A 16,003-nucleotide genomic window follows, 5' to 3' on the forward strand; every position below is an offset into this window, starting at 1 on the left:
CCTTTCAGCACTTTTAACATATCATGCCCCTTTCTTCTAGCCTGAAAGGTTTCTTCTGAAACATCCACTGTTAGCCTGATGAGGTTTCCCTTGTATATAACTGTCTTTTCTCTTGTTGCTTTTATGTTTTTTTCTTTATCACTACTTTTACCATTTTAATTATTTTGTGCCTTGGTTGAATTTGGTGGGGACTGGGGAGGGGGGGCGATCTTTGTGCCTCCCGGATCTGAATATCTGTTCCCTTCCCCAGATTAGGGAAATTTTCAGCTATTAATCTTTCAAATAAACTTTCTGCCCTCTTTCTTCTCTCTTCTTATGAGATCCCTATAAAGCAAATGCTGGAGTCACTGAGTTCCCTAAGGCTATTCTCAATTTGCATAATTTTCTTTCCTTTCCTTTGCTAGGCCTGATAGCTAGTGTAGTGCCCTGCAGTGCAGTGTCCCCTGGTCCCCAGGGCTTGGAAATTCAGGGAGTATCTCCTATGTGTGTTGTGTGTACTCTGCCATTGAGTTCTGACCTCCTTTTCCTTCAGTTCCATTGTATGCAGAGGTTTTCTTTGCCTATTGTGGGGGTGTTTGGTCCCCAGCAGGGGTGGAGCACATTTTATCAAGTTGTATAGTGGTCTGCTTGCAAAATGAGACCTGCCCCTGCTGCCACCAGACCTGAGGTCCCACAGAATGCACAGGTAGGGAGATGAGGTGTTGGCAGGATTTGCAATGGTCTCCTGGAGGAGGGGGCATGCAGAAGTGAGATGGAAACCAGTGTGGCTGGGAAGGGCAGATGTGTCCAAGCATGAAGGGAAGGGCTTGGTGTAACCAAGTTAAGTAGTAAGTAGGGGTGCCTGGATGGCTCAGTCATTATGTGTCTGCCTTCGCCTGGGGTCATGATCCCAGGGTCCTGGGATTGACCCCTGCATCGGGCTCCCTGCTTGGCGGGAAGCCTGCTTCTACCTCTGCTTGTGTCCCCTCTTTCACTGTATCTCTCTCTGTCAAATAAATAAGTAAAATCTTTAAAAAAAAATGTTAAATAGTAAGTACTGAGGGTTGGCTGCACGGGTTCCCACAGGTGTCTGTTGTTTATGCTAGGGAGGGGGAGAGGGAAATGGTACCTGCTGGCTTCTTTGTTCCTGGAGAGGTTTTCTCATGATTCCTGTCTCTCCAGGTCATTCTCTGAGATTAGGAAATTGCTCTTCCTCCCGTCCGCCTCTGGCATTTTTCAAAACTTCTATATCTGAACAGCTGTGTTCTCTCTTTAAGTACAGAGAATCCACTTCCTAATGTCCTCCAGGCCCTCCCAGAGCAGAGACTGATGATTTTTTAAATTTCAGGCTTTAAGTCAAGCTGGTTGTAAGAACTCATGTAATCTGGCCCCTCTTGCTTTCATAGGCAAATGTATGGGGGGATTCATCCTCCCTGTTCATGGGCTCCCTGGTGTGAAAGTCTCTTTTTCACCCTTCTCTATACCACTGGCTCCCTTCCCACTGTGGACAGGTATGGTCTGTTTTGCTCTTAAACCATGTCTTCATCCTCCAAAACTTCTTTGATGTGGCCTCTTCTCTACCTTTCGTTGTGAGTTTGTTCTGCCAGTCTTCACATTGGGGTCACCACAGTGAGTCCCACCATCATGGCGTATCCCACCATCATGGTAGATCTCACCACCTTGATGAATTCCAAGACTTTCATGACAATGCCTCCTCTCACCATTCCCCTCACTCCCACCACTCCTACCATCATAGTAGAGCCCAGAACCTCACATCCCTTGCTGTGGGTTATTTACGCTGAAGTGTTGTCTAGTTGTATCTATGGGCTGAAGGGAGCTTAGGGTCCTCCTATTTTGCCATCTTCCCAGCTGACCCTTGAGAAATAATCCTTCCCTTTTATTGACTTCAGTTTCCTTGTTTTACAATGGAGAGGTTAGACACAATGATCCTTGATTCGGAACTATACCCCAGAAGGAGGCATTTTGAAATCAGACCTGGGAAGGGGTCTGCTGGTGGCATCATAAAGGGAGAATTCCGTGAGAAGATTCAGGTTTTCCTAGAAGGGCCAGAGTCACAGGTTGGAAGGACAATTCAGGAAGGAGACTACTGGCCCCACATTTTGAGCTCTCCTCATTCCAGTGTTCCCAGCGTAGTCATGGATCAACCTTCATTGGCTGAAAAGGCTCACAATGAGGCAGACACCAACAATTTGGATGTGTTATCTCACCCTGACTCACCAACCTCATATCACAGGCCAAGGCATGGCAGAGTCCACCACCATCACAGTGCGTCCCGCCACCATGGTGAGTCCCACCATCACAGTGAGTCCCACCGTCATGGTGGGTCCCACCATCACAGTGAGTCCCACCATCATGGTGGATCCCACCATCATGGTAGATCTCACCATCTTGGTGAATTCCAAGACTTTCATGACAATGCCCCCTTCCACCATTCCCACCACTCCCACCACTCTCACCACCATGGTGAAGCCCACCATCATGGCAGAGCCCACCACCACACATCCCTTGCCCTGACTCCTTCTCAAAGCACTATCTATTCCCATCATTCCCCTGGTGAGGGCCCCTTTGATGGTGAGTACCACCATGGAAGCAGAAGACATCATGGTAGGCCCCACCACCGTGGTGAGCCCCACCACCATGGAGGGTCCCACCACAGGGGGTCCCCCCACCGTGGTGAGCCCCACCACCAAGGGGGGTCCCACTACTACAGGGGGTCCTACCACCATGGAAGGTCCCATCACCATGGTGAGCCTTATGACCATGGAGGATCCCACCACCATGGTGAGTCCTACCACCGTGGTGGGTCTCACTACCATAGGGAACCACATCACCATGCTAGGCCCCACCACCACAGTGAGGATTCTCACCATAGTGGGCTCCATTACCAAGGTGAGCCTCACTACCATAAAGATTCCTACACGTATGGTGGCTCTCACCATCATGGTGAGGCCTCTCACCATGGAAGGCACCGTCACCATAAAGCCCACCACCACAGAGGGCCTCTTCATCATGGAGAGACCTTTTCTCACCATTCCTATGTGGACTCCTATCATAATCGGTTGATACCTCACTACTCTGACAAATACAGCCGCCACCACCGTGGCCACCACGGTGAACGCCACCATGGCCACCATGGTGAACATCATCACAGAGAGCATCACCGTAGTGTGCATCGTTATGATTATCTCCATGGCGATCACCGCTACAGGGAGTACTATCATGGAAGCTCCCACAGCTTGGGCCCATACAAGTCTCGCGGTGTGGCCAGAGCCGTCCTTGGCCCTTCCCGCTCTCATTCAGTAATTCTCCGACCTAACATGGCACGGGTACAGCACTCAGCCTTTAGCTTGACTCGTTCCCACAGTGTTGTGCACTCACATGCATCCCAGAGGTCCAGCAGAGTCCATCCTCAGGATTCCTCCATTAAAACTTCCTCGGAAAGCTGGACAGAAGATGATGAGCAATTTCAGAAGCGCAAAAGTGAGTTTCTTCTCCCCCCGATCCCCAACTCCCAGTGCCTGGCCCAGATTCCAGGCCCGACCTTCCACCCATCGTGAGGTATGGATCTTTCCTGCATGTATATTCTATTGCCTGTCCACTCACCTGACTGTTCATCATCCTGTCTTCTATTCCTTAAACAATACATCTCTTCAGTCCACTGGTTTTTTGTTCATCTGGTCACTGCTGTGTATATATGCATTCACTTCTCAAACATTTCTTCTTGTCTTCTATGGGTCCCTGGCCTGCCTGGGCTCTGGAAGCACAGAGAAAACAAATCCTACCCTTGAGGGGCTCCAAGACAGGGGAGTGGTCACTTAACCTATCCTAGACCACCCAGTGATAGTGGCCTATCCTCCATATCAGCACAGTTACCACTGTAGATTGTATTTGTCCACATTTCCCCCACTAAACTGTGAGCATCTTGACAGACATCCAGGGTCTGAAAGAGGGCCTTGTTTAAGGAGAGGGAGGGACCTCGGCTATTAACGCACAATCCCCCAAGCTTGGCGCCAAGTGGTTCAGTAAACAGAGTAGCAGTCTCACAAACAAGCAGAGAGGGAAAGGTACCTAATTGGATGGGAGTAGGGAAGGCAGCCAAAAGGAGATGCTTCAGCAGAATTTCAGAGGGAGAGGGAGAGTTCACCAAGAGGATGGGGTAGTGTGGAAAATGGGACTTTCCATGCATAAGTTATCACACGGGTAGAGAAAGGCCTTGAGGTGTAGAAGCGTGAGCCCGAAAGATGCACTTGAGCAGACCACAAATCCCAAACAAGCCGGCATCTGCCATGGAAGGGGTCAAGGCTGTGGCCCCAGGATCGGCATAAGATTGCATAGGGGCACTTCGGTGAGTGAATGGTAGGCAAGCAGGCAGGCGTGAAGATGAACCCCAACTCAGTCTGGGAGGATGCCTAGGATTCCCACGCTGCCTCTCACACAGGCTTGACCCTCTGTCCCCCCTACAGCTGCCAGAGCTCAGAGGGCCCACAAGAGGCTGCACACCATGGACCTCTTCGGCAGGTTGTGGGAAAACTTAAGCTACCTCATTCAGGACCTCCGGAAAATGCTTAAGAACCTGACTCAGTCCCTGCCCTTTGAAGCCTTCATCTTCCTTGTTGTCTGCCTTAACACTATCATGCTTGTGGCCCAGACCTTTGCTGAAGTTGAGATCCGGGGCGGTAAGAGCTGGGGAGCCCCTTTCTTCTCCTTCTTTTTTTTTTTTTTTTTTTAAAGTATTTTCTTTATTTATTCATGAGAAACAGAGAAAGAGACAGAGGCATAGAGAGGGGAAGGAGCAAAGAGCCTGATTCGGGACTCCATCCTAGGATCCTGGGATCATGACCTGAGCCCAAGGCAGCTGCTCAACCGACTGAGTCACCCAGGTGCCACTAGGGAGCCACTTTCACATGGGGAAAGCCAAAGATCTTGTTTCAGGCCCCTTGTGGGCCTGATCCAATGCCAGGTGGTTTATGTAACTTAGCTCATTTCATCCTTACCCCTGGGAAGTAGACAGCATTGACCAGAATTAAAGATGAGGCTCAGAGACCTTGTGGAGGTTGACCAGCCAGCCAGCCAGAGACACAGAAGCCTACTGAACTGGAGGAGCTGCTGTTTGTGATACAGCCACCAGGTGGCGCATCGACCCTAAACACGTCTCTGTGGGACGGCCAGAGGGAACGCAGACCACCTAGAAGGACCAAGAAGGCCCTGAGAAGGAGGCTATGGAGGGGTCAGAGTAGAAAACCGGGGAAGGCAGCCCCTGAGACCCTTGGCAGCAGGGTGAAAGAAAGGCCTGCCGCCGCGTGAATCAACGAAGCAGAGAATACGGCTGGCGGCATTCTTATTCGGTGTTAAGTGAAGCCCAAGTCCGTGAAAACGCTCTCAGGCTGACTGGTACGGTTCCCGGGCCAAAACGGGCCTGCTGTTTGGTGACTTCTGGCCGGACTACCCCAGGTGGAGTTGTCTCACAAGGCCATCTTTGTTTGTACAAATAAGGAGATGCAGGGGAGTCGTTTCTAAAGCTGTGATCTAACCCGGGAAAACAGGCTCCCTCCAGCAGGGCTTGGGATGAATATTCAGAGCGGGGTTTTAAGATTTTTTTTTTATTTTTATTTATTTATTTGACAGCGAGAGACAGGAGATCACAAGTAGGCAGAGAGGCAGGCAGAGAGAGAGAGAGGGAAGCAGGCTCCCCGCCGAGCAGAGAGCCCGATGCGGGACTCGATCCCAGGACCCTGAGATCATGACCCGAGCCGAAGGCAGCGGCTTAACCCACTGAGCCACCCAGGCGCCCCAGAGCGGGGTTTTAAATGACAATGAGGCCGAGGCACTCTCAGATTCTGGGCAGGCAGTCTTCCTCAAACGTTTCTTTTTCTGAAACGGTAAGATTGACAGGTAGGCAGAAGCTGCTGGGAGTTCCCTGAGGTCAGGAGGTCAGGCCAAGCGACAGGATGATCACCGTCTCGCGGACAAGAAAACTGAGGCACGGAGCGGTTAAGACCCATAGCCATTGTAGGGCAGAGCCAGGCCCTCGCCAGAAGCAACTGTGCGTGTGGTCCAGGGGGAAGGAGCAGAGATGGGCCAGGGCTGCCGGGGAGGGCCCTGGGTGAGCCCCTGTGTCCCTGCAGAGTGGTACTTCATGGCCTTCGACTCCATCTTTCTCTGCATCTACGTGGTGGAAGCTGCCCTCAAGATCACCGCCCTGGGCTTCAAGTATTTTTCTGACCCTTGGAACAACCTGGGTGCGCGTGCGCGTGTGTGCGCGTGCACGCGTGCGTGTGCGAGCGCCCGTGTGCGAGCGTGCGCGTGCCTGTGTGCGTGCGTGTGTGTGGAGGGAGCCATTGGACTGCTAGTGGAGGCGGAGGACAGAAGGGGACTGGCAGGGCGTGCTGGTGTTGGGGGGACTGGGGGTCTGGGCGAGGCGCCTGGATAGGAGCCGGTGACCCCCAGCGCCCCCTGTGCCCTCAGACTTCTTCATCATGATCATGGCCATGCTGGACTTCCTGCTCTTTCAGTACAACTCCTTCTCCTTCGTCTACCACCAAAGCGTCTTCCGGATCTTCAAGGTGTTCAAGAGCTTGCGGGCCCTGAGGGCCGTCCGGGTGCTGCGGAGGCTCAGGTCAGCGGGGCCACGGCTGCCCCACTCTGTGTGGGGACCCGGCGGGAAGGGGCACACGGGCCTGAGCTCCCAGGGAATCTGATGGGGGACAAAGAGGCTGTGGACACCGGCGCCCTTCTGAGAAGCCTCCTGCCATCCGCTGCCATCAGTCATCGTCCAAAGGGGGCTGAGCTCCCCCAGACCACTGGGAAAGCAGAGCCCGGCTGTCGGGGTGTCAGTTCCGGCTGCCGGGCATGGAGTCCCACCCGCCCTGGTTCTTTCAGCCTCCCTCTCGCCTTCTGCCCACAGCTTCTTGACCAGCCTCCAGGAGGTGACCGGGACTCTGGTGCGGTCCCTACCGTCCATCACGGCCATCCTGATCCTCATGTTCACCTGCCTCTGTATCCTGGGCCGTGGGGGCTGGGCTGGGAGACTGAGGCACTGCGATGGGCGGGTTGGTGGAGGCCGGAGCGGTTGGGACCCTGCGAGCCTGGTTTGGCCCTGAACAACCAGTCCTCTTCTCTGTGGTCCTCCGGGCTCTGTTCCGTCACTCCGACCCCAAGCGCTTCCAGAGCATTCCCTCTACCATCTTCACGCTCTTCACCATGCTCACCCTGGACGACTGGTCCCTCATCTACCTGGACAGCCGGGCCCAGGGTGGGCCAGACCCGGGGCGGGGTGGAGGGCGGGGTCTTGGCTGGGTAGGCAGAACCCGAGGGCTCAGTGACCCCATCTGCAAAGTGGGGTGTCTGATGCTTGCTGGCAGGGGTGCGGTGAGGGCGAGCGGGGAACTCAGAGCCGAGACGACCGCCTCTCTCCCAGGTGCCTGGTACATCATCCCCATTCTCATGATTTACATCATCATCCAGTACTTCATCTTCCTCAAGTGAGGACCCCCCCCCCCCCGCCTTGGCTCCCCAGCTCACTGCCACGCCTGCCTAACCTTGGGGCACCCATCCCCAGCTCTGTCCCCTGGGTCATGCCACAGTGAACCCAGAGGAGGGTGCGGGGCCGCTCCTACAGCCTCCTCCTGGAGAGTACCCCACTCTCCATCCCCCCATCCCCAGCCTGGTGATCGCGGTCCTGGTGGATAACTTCCAGATGGCTCTCCTTCAGGGCCTGGAGAAACTGAAGCAGGAGGTGTGGCGGGGGGAGGGGTGGGCAGGTGGACCTGGGGATGGGGTGGGGCGGTGGGGGGGGGAGATGGGCAGGGACCCCACAAAGGGGTGGCCACAGACGCTGAGGGAAAGGCAGGAGGGTCCTCCAGGAGGGGACTCGGGCAGGACAAAAGCCTCTTCTTCCCAGAGGGCCGCCTGGATCCGTGAGAAGATCCTGGACGACTCACTGACAGAACTCAGCACATCAGGTGCCAGCCCTCCTTCCACAGTCACACACACCATTCCGGGTTCAGTGGCGGACTTTGAGAATCTGAGACTTGGGAGGACTTTCAGAGCTTAGAACTGAGGGTCCAAAAGAACTCCAAGACAATCTTCTAAAAAGCAATGAAACTGATCGCCAGTTCTTGAAAGCCCCGTTTGTGAAATGACTACCCAAATGATGATTCACCAAATACTCATTTTTTTCTAATAACTTATAAAGTTTATTGCACTTGGTTTTACCTGGGATGGTTTCGACTGCCGTGGAGGGTTTTGTTAAGGTGTGCACACTGGTCCAGAGTCACACAAAGCAGATTGAGATTCATTAAAAATCAAGTTCCCTGGACATATTCATTTTTATAAACCCGACTTTCTGAGTGAATTGATTTTGAGATCATTGATTTGCTTCCTGCTTTTAAAGTTCTTCAGAGGGGCACCTGGGTGGCTCAGAGGGTTAAGCCTCTGCCTTGGGCTCGGGTCATGATCCCAGGGTCCTGGGATCGAGCCCCGCATCAGGTTCTCTGCTCAGCGGGGAGCCTGCTTCCCCCTCTCTCTCTCTGCCTGCCTCTCTGCCTACTTGTGATCTCTGTCAAGTAAATAAATAAAATATTAAAAATAAATAAATAAAGTTCTTCAGAACTTTAGATAATCTGAGCTCTCAGGATCTCACTCTTGGGCTCATCAACACTAGAGGACCGAGGGTCCCAAAGGGTCACCAGGCCCCTCACCTGTCCCTTCCATCAGGGAGAGACGCTCAGTGCAAAGAAAGGAATTAATTGGCAGAAATTACTTAGCAAATTGCAGGTGTGTGGGCTTTCAGGAACTGTTGGATCCAGGACTTGAATACTGGTCAGGATTTGGTCTCTTTCCATCTCTCTGCTCTGTGGTCCTTTGCATGGTTTTTTGCTTAGGGTGGCTCTTCCCTTTCGGTAGGAACGGCCACCTGCCACTCTAGTCCCAAATCCTCACAGCTTAGCCATTGCTATCATGCCCAGCAGAGACTCCCTCCTCTTCCTGCAGTTACAGCAAAGTCCGGGAAATGAGTCTTCTTTGCTTTGATCACCTGACTACTTTGGAACCAATTACTCTAGCCAAAAGAATAGACTGCTCTGATTGGCCAGGCCTGAGTCACATGTTGTTGGAGGTGGGAGGTGGGGGGGGATTTTACCACAAATCTGATAACACACTCCACTCCACACCCAGAGAACCCATCTCTTTGGGGGCATCTTTTTTTTTTTTTAAAGATTTTATTTATTTATTTGACAGACAGAGATCACAAGTAGGCAGAGAGGCAGGCAGAGAGAGAGGAGGAAGCAGGCTCCCGGCTGAGCAGAGAGCCCGACGCGGGGCTCGATCCCAGGACCCTGGGATCATGACCCGAGCTGAAGGCAGCGGCTTTAACCCACAGAGCCACCCAGGCGCCCCTCTTTGGGGGCACATCTTGAGCAAAAAACGCTTTTGGCCCCATCTGAATATCTCTGTGCCACATGGGGTGTCCTCTCAATCCGGGCATCTTCTTGACTGTCCCCCTTTTTTACATCCAGACCCTGAAGAGGTGATGAGTGAGCACACCAGACAGAAACAGCTCATCGAGAAAAAATTTGGGACCATGACTGAGAAGTAAGGAGAGGCCAAGGGAGGCGAGGCCCTGCGTCTAAGGGGACAGGGCTGGGGTCTGGCCCGTGGGCTGGCAGGGCAAGGGACATTGCTCACCTCTCTGGGAGGCAGTGGGGCGCCAAGGCCCATGGAGAGCCTCTGGGTGGGACGTGGAGACCGTGAGTGGCTTCTGTTCACCCAAAGCTATCTTGTGCCACCGGGAGAGCCCTGCGGGCAGCGTCTCCAGGGCCATGAGAGCCGCTGTGAGGCTGAGGGCAAAGGCAGGGCAGCGGCGAGTCTGCCCGTCTGTTTACTCAGGAAGCAGGCCTGAGCCTTGCTCTGCGTCAGGCCCTGCAAGTTCTCTAGGACACAGACGAGCCCGTGCCCAAGAGAGCCTATTGCCAAGAACCTGCGCCGGACCCTGAGGACGCTAGACTTGGGCTAAGTGGAGGGGTGAGGAGGACGGGTCAAAGAATAGCTTGCGTCAAGGCCTGGGAGGCAGATGGTCAACATCCCGTTCCCGTGGAATCGATCGGCCAGCGGGGGACTTACGGCTGTGCTTGTGGCGGGGGGACCGAGGCACAGACTCCCGCTTCCTGGCTCGCAGGCCTGGCTCCGCAGAGACCCATCCCTCTGAAAGCTGGGCCCCACTGCACCTCATCCGGGTTGGCTCCAAGCCAGCCTGACTATTGGCAGCCTCCAGCCCCTCTTCACCCACCATCCAAGTTCAAGTCCCAAAGGCCTTCTGTGACCCAGCCTTTGCCAACCTCCCTCGGTTCCCTGGTTCCTTCCTTGCAGTCCCTGCACTGTTTCCCAAGCAGAGCACATACTTCTCCACCTCCAGGCCTTTGTCCACACTGTTTTCTCTGCCCGGAATGTTCTCCGGCTGCCGATGCTGGGCTCAAGTGAACAAGATCTGGGAGAGTTGAGTTCCAGTCCTGCTCGCTTTACCTGCTGGCCCTCCTGTCCTCCACTCTATGTTCCAGCAACTTGGCTACTGGCCTAGTGCGCCCTTTCACCTCTGTAACACTTTCCATGGGGGTTTCTGGGCCCCCAGACTCTTCCCACTGGCCCACCTCCTCTAAGCGCGCCCTTTGTTTTTGCTTGTTGTTTGTTTTAATCTTTCTTTTATTTTTATTTATTTATAGAGCGGTCTACGTTTAATGCAGTGTAGGCTTTTCCTTCCTCGTCAGACTTTACATCTCCAACTCACCCACTCTCTACGGCCTCCTTCCCTGAAGCCTGCCCTGGCCCCCAGTGTACTCCAGTCCTTCTGGGCTGGCAGACCAGGAGCCTTGCTGAAGCCTGGCAGAGCCCCAGGTGTCTTTCAACCTCAGCTCTGTGGCACTTGCTCTGGAACCCTTCTCCGATCCCCAGGACCGGATGAGCTTTTCCTCCTCGGGGACCCTCAGCAGTCTGCTTTACTCATCCCAAGTGTAGACTCTTGGTTTGCGTTCCTGGCCCTGCCATAGACTGAGCTTCTTTTTTTTTTTTTAAAGATTTTATTTTTATTAATTTGACAGACAGAGATCACAAGTAGGCAGAGACGCAGGCAGAGAGAGAGGGGCGGGGAGAGAAGCAGGCTCCCCGACGAGCAGAGAACCCAATGTGGGGCTCGATCCCAGGACCCTGGGATCATGACCGGAGCTGAAGGCAGAGGCTTTAACCCACTGAGCCACCCAGGCGCCCCCAGACTGAGCTTCTTAAGGGCAGGGAGTGTTTCTTGTTAACGTCTGGGTCCTCAGAGCACCTGGCAGGGTCCATTGATTTCAGTGTCACTCGGTGGCTGGATTTATAAAATGGGCCGTGAAGAGGGAGTTAATAGGTGGGTAGTGGGCAGGTGAATGGTTGCGGGGGGGCGGTTAGGCGGAGGACTGGCTGTACCACATGCTGGAGGGGTGGTCCAGGGAAGAGCAGGTAGATGGAGGGATCGGGGTGGTCAGATGAGCGAGTGAGAGGCTAGGGAGGTGGGCAGACGAACGGGTAGGTGGGCAAGTGGGTGCACAGAGAGGTATGGGGTAGCCGGAGGGGCCAGCGGTTGGGAGGACGGACGGATGGTGGGACTGATAACTGGGAGGGTAAACCACTGGCACAAAAGGGGGTTCTTAGTTTAGGGGAAAAGGAGATTCACCACGAAAGCTCTGACTCAGAAAAGTTGTAATGGGGGACTGGCAGGAGACAGGCGAGAGGAGCTTTCCGGGGGGCTCTGGCAGCCCCGCAGACCCTGCCACACAGGTCAGCTCCGGCTTGTCCCCGCCCCCGCCCCCCCCCCCCCCCCCAGGCAGCAGGCGCTCCTGTTCCACTTCCTGCAGCTGGTGGCTGGGGTAGAGCAGCATCAACAGAAATTCCGCTCCCAGGCGTCCGTTCTTGATGAGATCGCGGACACTGCGTTCGAGGTGCGTCAGGCAGGACCAGAGGAGGCGAGGGGCCCAAATGGGAGGACCCCAGAGGGCCAGGCAGGAGAGGCTCGTGCCCAGAGGGCCCCGAATAGTCACATGGGCCTGTGTGAAGGCGGAGGCCGGCACAGGCCTGGTTACCCTCCCATCCCACCCCTGCAGGCTGGAGAGGAGGACTTCAGGAAGTGACTTCTGGACGGAGAGAGACACTGGATGTGGATTTCAGCCTCCGGCAAGCTGCCCACTGCCTTGGGCCCCGACAAGTCCCCTGCTCTGCTGGAATGATCGTCGGGCTTGCAGGGCTGGGCCCTAACAGAGTTTTTGAAACCCCGACTGGCTGTGTGTCCTCCCTGGCTAAGCCAAGGCACAGGGCAGGGGAACAGTGCACGTGCATGGGTGTGCACTGTGTGTGTGCGCGCGCGTGTGTGTGTGTTTTGGGGGGATGGATGAGCCTCGGTTAGAGGAAAGCAGGGAATAAGCCTAATAGTCGCTCTCCACCCTGCCTGGCCTCGGGCTTAGGTGAGTTCCCCTACTTTCAGCCTGAACCTGGGCAAAATGCCCAGAGCCCTGGCCCCACAATGGGGGTGGAGGAGAGGCTGTGGCTCGGATCCCCAAGTGCCTTGGCCCGGGCGGGGTGCTGGAGACCTGGGGCTCCAGACTGGAGTGGGGTGTCCCACTGCCTCCGGCAGCCACCTCCTCTCTGGCCAAGGGAAACCAGGCTACAGCAGAGGCTGGAGGGGGTCAGGAGCAGGACTCCAGAGTGGGGGCCGCGGGGGGACAGTCGTGCCAGTCTTCCGCCTTCCTGCAGGCTGGACCAGGCAGGAGTGAAGACACCAGGCCCCAGCGCAGAATGGGCTCGTCCCTCCCTGGCCAGAACCTGGGGAGAGAAGGTGCTGGGGAAATGGCTTCTGGGATCAGGGCACAGATCTGGGGGTGGATAGGCCACCTGGTGGGTATCCGCGGGCCACCACCTCGCATTCATTCACCAAGCATTTCCTGTCACTTCCCTGTGCCTGCTCCAGGCTGGAAGCTCCTGCCTGGTGGCCCGCAGGGGCCCGGGGACAGCTGAGCTGCGCCTCTGACGGGCTGGGGCAGAAGAGGGCTGAATTTTCCCCTGCGCCCCTAGCTTCTGTCCAACGCAGCCCATCCGCTCCCCAGACTTCCTCGTGCCGGTCGCCTCTCTACTGTCCGCCCCTCCCGATCCCTACCCCAGTAGGCCTCTGAGAGCACAGGGCAGGGCCTGGGAGCTGTTCTCCAGTAGGTCACAGCATTGGGCGGGGGACCGAAGGCAGACACAGCGGTGGATGCGAGGCCCCGCCAGGGGGGGTGGGAGACAGAGGCCGGGGGGCCTTCTCCACCCCCACACCACTGCACTTGACTGCCCGCACCTAGTGCTCCCAAGGGATCCGGTTCCGGACTTTCCTGCTCCAGGCGTGGGTGTGCGGAGGTCCGTCCGCATCTCCGGGTTGTCTGGGGTGGAGGGTGTTGCCTCGGTGCGTCTGTGCTGTTCTGGATATGTTTGTGGTGTCGGGGAGCCTCCAAGTGTGTGCTGTGGTTTCAGTGGACGTGTGTGTGTGTGTGTGTGTGTGTGTGTCTGTAGTGAGCAGGATCTGCAGCCACAAACGCAGCTGTGCAAAACGTGCTGCTGTCCTGTTTTCTTTAAATGACGTCGCATCGCACCTGTCCCTTCATCCCTCCTGTGGGCAGTAGATTTGACCTTGGTCCCCTTTGGGCTTCCTGTCCAGCTCCTTCCAGGGGGTCTTGCCTGGGGCAAAGCACTGGGGACGCTCCTGGCCTATGGCCCACAGCGAGTACTTGAAAGCCACCGTCCCAGCCCTCGTGGCCCCTTGGCCCGTGGGGGCTCTGGCACCGCTGGCCCGCGGGCGGGTGCGGGAACCTCGTAGGTGGGGAGCTCAGCGTCCTGGGGCCCGGCTGCCTGGACCCGGCCTGTGCTACCCTGAGTCATCCTGGGAGCCGAGAGGGAGCAGAGCTCAGGCCCGCCTCAGACAGTTCACCCCCTCCAGCCCCTGTTGGCTCTTGGGGCATCCTTCTCCCGAGACTTGGTCTCCCGCCCCTTCACTCTGAGAATACTGAGTGCTTAGAGGTCTGATTCTCTGGGTCTGCGATGCTGGGGTGTTTGGAGAACCACACATCTGGGGCCTGAACCCTGCGCCCTCAGCACTGTATGGGCTGAGACAACAGCAGCGCAGCGGGGGGTGGGATGGGCTGTCTCTGGCTGGGAAGGGGGTGCTGCCACCAGTGGGCATGGGGGGGGGGCCGGAGGGGAGGGGTGAAGCACTCCGGAGAGGCCAATGCGACAAGCAGTGCCAGCAATTTATTGTGACAGGTACATCCCTGGACCTGAAGTGCCTTCCCGCCGTGCCCCGCTGCCCCCGGCCCCCATGCCCCAGGGGGTCTACGATATGGTCACGCAGTTATGCTTCAGAAGCTGGGAGGAATTCTGCCAGGGGACCACTAGGACCTCGAAGTCACAGCGCAGCTTCTGCAGGGAGAGAAGGTGGGGTGAGTCTGGGTCCCAGGCCCGACTGCCCACAATGGCTACCCTCAGCCCGCAACGCTCCAGTCTGCGAGAGAAACAATCACTGGCCCAAAGGGACAGTGAATCAAATGGGCAGGACTAGATCCCAGATCCTTCTGGCCCAGTCCAGTGAGGGAGAAGCCCCGGTCTCCTCCTCTCCGCACCCCACCCTGGCCTGGGAGCTGAATCATCCAGGAGACAGGGACAGGTTCAGCCAGATATCAGCCAGGGCAGCCAGACCGGTTCAGGCCGGACAACCCCTGGCCGTGGGTGCCGGGAAGTGGGGTGCAGCCTATTACCTCCTCCTGCGCTCCTGTGGCAAAGGGGCAGGTGGTGATATCCACGCCATCTCCAGTGGCCATGTTCTTGCGACAGGCGGTGCTCCCCATCTCAACAGTCAGGTAGTACTTGATGCCAGCCACCAACTGGGGACAGAAGGCACCAGCCGGTTAGGAGTGCCGGCAGGCTACCCTTGACCGAGACCCTGCACCCCTCTCCACATTCTGCATGCTGGCCTGGGCCTCGGGATTCAGACCCTGGAGCAGTGAATTCCGGTGCGGGTCCCGCGGAATGGGACAGAGGCCTGGGCGACACAGGACGCCGAGAGCCAGGTGTGCACAGACCCTGAAGCCCTATCCCTCCCTCCCCTCTCCCCAGTCCAACCCCCAGGGCAGGGGCTAGTGGGAGGCTAGTGAGTCCCTGCTTAATTAAGTCAGGGCTAGATCCAGTCTGCTGAAACCTAGATAGGTCGTTCATAACGAATTTTTGGCGTTCATTCAATGTACAAAATACATTGTATTAAAATGTCCTAAGTGCTCTCCTGGCATCCCCTTAACCTGGCCCCAGCTGGGATGCCTCCCTGGCCGGGTCCCAGCCTGGCCCCCAGCCGCCCCTCTGCCTGGCCGCACCTGGCTCTGCGCCTTGAGGATGTTGGTGTCCCGGAAGTAGTAGAGGCTGTTGCTGCCCCTGTTGTAGCTGGCCACCGCCGCCTGGGCCGCCTTCTGCACCTGCGGGTCGCTGGGAGACAGGTCCCTGCGGCCACCTACGGGACCGTCCCCGGAACGGGGGCGGGCACAGGCGTTGTGGAGGAGCGCCAGAAGGCAGAGCCCGAGCAGGCCCAGGCCCAGGGCACGAGGGAGGCTCGGAGTAGCCATGGCTGGCAATGCCAGGTCCCCCTGCGCGCCTGCTTTTAACCTGCTCAAAGGCCCCGCCCACTCCGCGCCCCCGCGGCGCGGCGGGGGAGGGATCACGGAGCCTGGGCGGGTCTGAGAGGCCCCCCCCCCCCCCCCCCCCCCCGCCTCCGTCCAGCGATGCCGCCTTGCCCTCCAGGGACTCGCCCCCCACCCCCACTCCGACGGTGAGGGAAAGGACAGGGACAGTCCCCAGCAGGTGCTCACCGTTCAGACGGTTCGTGGAAGGCCCAGCCAGTATAAACACCAACAACTGTTAGCGACCGGTGACTACGGCCATCATTTACGAGCTGTGTAACCTGGGAGAAATT

The 16,003-nt window shown here is 56.6% G+C and overlaps 2 protein-coding genes across 2 annotated transcripts; one reads left to right on the forward strand and one right to left on the reverse strand.

Moving 5' to 3' along the window:
• Positions 1-2,135: 2,135 nt before the first annotated feature.
• Positions 2,136-12,152, forward strand: CATSPER1 (cation channel sperm associated 1). Its single transcript, XM_046017826.1, has 12 exons — positions 2,136-3,480; positions 4,464-4,676; positions 6,126-6,239; positions 6,466-6,616; positions 6,905-6,996; positions 7,109-7,252; positions 7,418-7,481; positions 7,663-7,735; positions 7,901-7,961; positions 9,516-9,591; positions 11,849-11,963; positions 12,126-12,152. Exons 1-12 carry the CDS (start codon positions 2,136-2,138, stop codon positions 12,150-12,152), a joined length of 2,475 nt encoding a protein of 824 aa, XP_045873782.1.
• Positions 12,153-14,276: 2,124 nt separating this feature from the next.
• On the reverse strand, positions 14,277-15,716 carry CST6 (cystatin E/M). Its single transcript, XM_046016708.1, has 3 exons — positions 15,411-15,716; positions 14,802-14,927; positions 14,277-14,466 (listed from the first exon to the last, which is right to left on the reverse strand). The coding sequence occupies exons 1-3, from the start codon at positions 15,654-15,656 to the stop codon at positions 14,380-14,382; spliced, it is 459 nt and encodes a 152-aa protein (XP_045872664.1). The 5' UTR covers positions 15,657-15,716; the 3' UTR covers positions 14,277-14,379.
• Between the last annotated feature and the right edge of the window lie 287 nt (positions 15,717-16,003).

The sequence above is a fragment of the Meles meles genome, chromosome 8, assembly GCF_922984935.1.
Source record: "Meles meles chromosome 8, mMelMel3.1 paternal haplotype, whole genome shotgun sequence".
In the NCBI taxonomy this organism is placed as follows: domain Eukaryota; kingdom Metazoa; phylum Chordata; class Mammalia; order Carnivora; family Mustelidae; genus Meles; species Meles meles.